This window comes from Brassica napus, chromosome C5, assembly GCF_020379485.1.
Source record: "Brassica napus cultivar Da-Ae chromosome C5, Da-Ae, whole genome shotgun sequence".
NCBI lineage: Eukaryota > Viridiplantae > Streptophyta > Magnoliopsida > Brassicales > Brassicaceae > Brassica > Brassica napus.
The window spans coordinates 37,545,839-37,551,649 of record NC_063448.1 but is presented as its reverse complement, the minus strand read 5'-3'; the positions used below and the strand labels follow the sequence as shown (position 1 = coordinate 37,551,649).

Here is a 5,811-nt window from a genome sequence, read left to right as displayed (position 1 = left end):
TTACTAAATTTCTTTTGTATTACTTTTGGCTTACACACATATTTTTGATCTTTAAATAATATCCAGGAGTAATTGAGGAAATTGATGATTCTCTAGAGTTTGACTGTAGTTCCCAAGAGAGTTCAGACACAGAAAGTGAGGATACCCACTTTGATGATTCTGTTGAGCCGGAAACATGTTCTCCTTACACTGAATTTCATAAAGATTCATTCATTGATTCGAGGACAAGTACACGTGCAACAAAGCGTTATAAAACCAAAACTTGTCGAAAGGATGATGGTAAGAATTGAGTTTATGTTAACATTAGAATGTATTTCATTGCCATTTGTCAATTTGACCTCTTAGAATCATTTTACTTTTTAAGATATTTTTTTTCAAATATACAGATTACGTGGTGCTATTATGTGGTATGGCGAAAGGATAAACAAGCGTAAAAATAGTAAAAATCCTTCTTTTTCACTCTGTTGTGGTCAAGATCAAGTAGTTTTGCCTCTATTAATCCACGAACAGAACTTAAAAGATTGATTGAAGGAGATGATCCAAGATGCAAGCATTTTCAGAAAAATATCAGAGCCTATAACATGGTCTTCTCATTTACTTCGCTTGGTAGGAAAGTAGAAAGATCTCTAAGAAAAGGTGTTGGGCCAGAGATGTTTCAAATGCAAGGAGAAAATTACCATCTTTTGGGTAGTTTAAAACCACCAGATGGTAAAGATGCCAAATTTGGACAGATGTACATCTGTGATACTGAAAATGAAGCTGAGAACAGAGCCAATTGCTTAAGGTATAATTTCTCCTTTAAAACATATTTCTCTTTGCATTGAACTTCTATAATTTCTACCATGTCATGATCGATATGGTATCACAAAAATTTTAACCTAATAATTAGCGTTTGAACTGCTGCCAAGGTAAAAGGAGTTTTAAAGGCAAGCAAAAGGACAACTTGAGGAAAGAAATTATTGAAGTTTTGATGAAAATCTTAGATGAAGTGAATCCATATGTTAAGAACTTCAGATCAGCAGGAGAACGATTTAATACTAATCCTCAAGAAGCTTTTCATATGAGGATCATAAGTGATCGTCTAAAGGATGGCCGAACATACAACACACCAACAACATCAGAAGTTGCAGCTTTGATTCCTAGAGATTTTAATCTTGATATGGATAAAAGGGATATAGTGCTTCAGAAACATTCTGGAAAATTAATGAGGATTAATGAGATACATCCCTCATATCTAGCACTGCAGTATCCTCTATTATTTACATATGGAGAAGATGGATTTAGGCTTGGTATTCAGAAAGGAGTAACAGAAGCTACTAAGAAGCTGAAGAAGCAGACAATTAGTATGAGGCAATATTATGCTTTTCGTCTTCATGAGCGTAGGAATGAGTCGCACACTCTTTTATATGCTAGGCGTCTGTTTCAGCAATTTGTTGTGGATGCCTTCACAACTATTGAGTCTAACCGTCTACGATATCTCAACTTTAATCAGTCAACTTTGCGATCTGATAGTTATGACTCTATCAAACAGTCAGAGACTGCAGGAAAAATCGATATGCATGACCAAGGAACTGAATTTGTGTTGCCAGCTTCTTTCACTGGTGGTCCAAGATATATGAAGAACAATTATTTGGATGCTATGACCATTTGTAAGCATTTTGGATTTCCGAATCTGTTCATCACTTACACATGCAATCCTAAATGGCCAGAGATCACCAGATTTCTAGGGAAAAGAAAATTGAAGGCAGAGGATAGATCAGAAATTTTTTCTAGGATCTTCAAAATGAAACTTCAATCACTCACGGATGATTTAACAAAGAAGCACATTCTTGGGAAGACTGTTTCATGTAAGTAGATATTTTTTATTTCTTTAATTTCAGCATTAGTGTTCGATTTTTTCCTCTTAATTGGTTACATACACTAACTGGTCTTTTAAACCTAATTTTACAGCCATGTACACTATTGAGTTTCAGAAACGTGGTTTGCCGCACGCACATATTTTGCTATTCATGCATCCAGAATTCAAGTTTCCCACCACAGATGACATTGATAAAATAATTTGTGCGGAAATCCCTAATAAAGACGAAGAGCCAGAGCTATATGATGTGATTAAAGATATGATGATGCATGGTCCTTGTGGAGCTGCTAATATGAATTCACCATGCATGGAGAATGGACAATGTACAAAGTTATATCCCAAACCATATGCTGCAAAAACTAGAGTTAATAGAGAAGGATTTCCCGTTTACAGAAGGCGCGAGGAGTCTGGAAGATTTGTGCTAAAGAATGGGATGAAATGTGACAATCGATGGGTAATTCCTTACAATAAGAAACTATCTCTTCGTTACCGAGCTCATATCAATGTTGAATGGTGAAACCAAGCTGGTTCTATTAAGTACTTATTTAAGTACATTAATAAAGGACATGACCGTGTGACAGTCGCTGTGGAACCACCTGACCATGTAGTTATGAACCAGCTTGAAACCGCAGGAGAAAATGTAGAAAAGAAAAATGAATTCAAAGATTTCTTCGACTGCAGGTAATGGACATTGCTATATTTATACATATCACAAATTCGTTTATAACTCATTGCTGGTGAAATATTTAGTTATTTTAAAACAAATCATTTTTTGGTAGATATGTTTCGGTATGTGAAGCTGGTTGGAGAATTTTTCAGTTTCCAATTCACTTTCGATCTACAGCAGTTGAGAAGCTTATTTTTCATCTACCTGGAAAGCAACATGTTATTTTCAGAGGGAAAGATAAGATGGAAGCTGTTGTCAATAGGAAGCGCATTGAGAATACTATGTTCTTAGCATGGTTTGAGCTGTGTAAAATTGATGCGTTTGCTAGAAATCTCCTCTATGCCCAAATTCCCAACTTTTATACTTACCAAAAGAAGCTAAAGAAGTTTACTAGGCGGAAAAGAGGATTTAGCATTGGCATGATAAATTATGCTCCCAGTAAGCAGGAAGATGCTTATTATTTGCGTGTGTTGTTGAATGTTGTTAGAGGGCCTACTAGTTATGAAGACATTAAAACCTTCAATGGTGTTATATATCCTGAATACAAAGATGCATGTTTTGCTCGTGGGTTATTAGATGAGGATCAAGAGTACATTGACGATATAGTGAGGAGAAGTTTTGAGAGCTTTGGATGTGATCTGCGACATGTGTTTGTTATGATGCTGAATAATAATACCTTATCTATGCCATAAACAGTATGGGAAAATACTTGGCAGATTTTGTCTGAAGATATTGAGCATAATCGGCAGATTTATTTCAACAGACCAGGTTAGAATTATGTATTTTTGTGTTGTGCTAATTTCAGAATCTGTTCAAACGAACTTGGACCTAATTTTTGATTACAAACTGTGCTAATTTAGGTTTTTGATCTTTTTTGTAGAACTTTTGTTAAGTGATGAGGAGAAAAAGAAGTTTGCTTTACAAGAAATTGAGAAGCATCTGAGGCGAAATGGAACTTCTCTTGCAAACTTTACTTCTATGCCACAACTTCCTCCTACAGACGATACTGATTCAAATGTTTTGATATTAGATGAGCGGAGTTATGATCGTCAAGCACTGGTAGAAACTCTTGATAGAGACGTTCAGAAGATGACAGATGAACAGAGGAAAATTTTTGATGAAATTCTTGATGCCGTGAATGAAGAAAGAGGTGGAATGTTTTTTGTTTACGGATTTGGTGGTACTGGGAAAACTTTCATGCAGCTATTCGTTCTAAAGGAGATATTGTTCTTAATGTTGCATCAAGTGGAATCGCCTCTTTGTTGTTAAAAGGGGGAAGGACTTCTCATTCAAGATTTGGCATACCACTTAGCCCTGATGAGTTTTCTTCGTGTACTATGACTCCTGGATCAGATCAAGCTAATTTAGTAAAAGAAGCATCACTCATTATATGGGATGAGGCCCCTATGATGAGTAAGCATTGTTTTGAAGCTCTAGATAGGAGCATGTCTGATATTATGGGGAAGCATAGAACTAAACCTTTTGGTGGGAAGGTTGTAGTGTTTGGAGGTGATTTTCGACAGGTTCTACCTGTAATACATGGAGCTGGAAGAGCTGAAATTGTTTTGGCTGCAGTGAACTCTTCTTATCTTTGGGAGCACTGTAAAGTCTTCAAACTCACAAAGAACATGCAATTATTGTCTGGTGATTTGACACCAGAAAATGCACAAGAACTTAAGGAATTCTCTGAGTGGATCTTAACGGTTGGAGAAGGTAAAATTGCAGAGCCTAACGATGGCGAAGCTGAGATCGATATTCCTGAAGAGTTTTTGATTATGGATTCGGATGATCCTATAGAAGCCATTAGCAAAGCTGTGTATAGGGATAATGCTTCGTTACAAGAAAACAAAGAACCTAAATTTTTCGAAGAGAGAGCTATTCTATGTCCTACTAATTAAGATGTCAACATGATAAATGAATACATGTTAGATAAGCTTGATGGTAAGATTCCGTTTTTACTCCTTAACTAAAGAAAATCTATTTTTCTTTTTGAGGAATTTTGTGCTGATTAAAAATTATCATTCCAGGTGAGGAAAAGATCTACATCAGCGCACGTAGTATTGACTCAATAGATAAAATTTCAATTAGTGATGAAGCTCTTGGTCCTGATTTCCTAAACACTATTAAGGTGTCTGGATTACCAAACCACAGTCTTAGACTCAAGGTTGGTTGTCCTGTTATGGTTCTAAGGAATATTGCTCCTACATAAGGATTAATGAATGGAACGAGGCTGCAGATCACTCAGCTAATGGATTTTATGGTTGAGGCTAGAATCATCACTGGAGAAAGAGTTGGAGAGATAGTATATATTCCGAGATTGTTGATAACACCATCAGATACTAGATTTCCTTTTAAAATGCGCAGACGGCAATTACCTTTAGCTGTGTCTTTTGCTATAACTATAAACAAAAGCTAAGGACAATCATTATCAGAAGTTGGGCTCTTTCTGCCAAGACCGGTCTTTTCACATGGACAGCTATACGTGGCAATTTCTAGAGTGACGTCAAAGAAAGGTTTGAAAATATTGATTCTGGACAAAGATGGCAAGCCTCAGAAAAAAACCATGAATGTTGTTTTTAAAGAGATTTTCAACAATCTTGAACAAAGGGAGTGATGAGGTATGTCTTTTGAATATTAACTTTCTCTGAACTATTTTATTTGTAACAATTTTACCGTGGATGCAACTATAGTTTGTATTAGCTTATATTCCTCAAATGGATGTTGCTGTAGTCTAATAAAATATTTGCTCATTGCAGATTTTATCGCAGCAAGGATAAGGGTTCTACTTTCAGAAGTTATCTAGACTGAAATCATTTTCTGTTTTTAGGCACATTGCAATTTATTGCCGAACAACTTCATTCCTATAATAATGCATGTCATTCTATTCAATAAATTTAGTTTTTTTCAATTGCAATCACAAGTATTCAAGGTTGCGAGAGAACTGCATAGAAAGGACTATTGCAATCACAAGTATTCAACGAGACTTATACTAGAAGCAGCCATAACCTAAACACTATTGATATAGCAGAGTTTAAGCTCAACTCTAATTTGATAGGATTCTAAATTATATGATTTTATGAACTAATAATCTTTGCATATCAATGTGACAAATGATGACAGAGAGAAATCCCGTATATCACTAACCTTCACTTTGTTCTAAAGACTTGATCCGTGCTTTGTTCTCTGCCACCGACCAGTAAATTAGCCTCACACCATACTCTCTTCCTCAGTTTCGGTCACATTTTCCTTCTAAGTACGTCTGATACGCAACATTTGAATAAGTCAA

At 35.7% G+C, this 5,811-nt stretch overlaps 1 protein-coding gene and 2 pseudogenes across 1 annotated transcript; all 3 read left to right on the top strand.

Annotated features, from left to right (window-relative positions):
* The first annotated feature begins 970 nt into the window (after positions 1–970).
* Positions 971–5,069, top strand: LOC106359152. Its single transcript, XM_048758697.1, has one exon. It carries the CDS (start codon positions 971–973, stop codon positions 1,853–1,855), a length of 885 nt encoding a protein of 294 aa, XP_048614654.1. The 3' UTR covers positions 1,856–5,069.
* On the top strand, positions 1,953–5,069 carry LOC106383798 (annotated as a pseudogene).
* LOC125575544 lies at positions 2,630–5,069 on the top strand (annotated as a pseudogene).
* Positions 5,070–5,811: the final 742 nt, after the last annotated feature.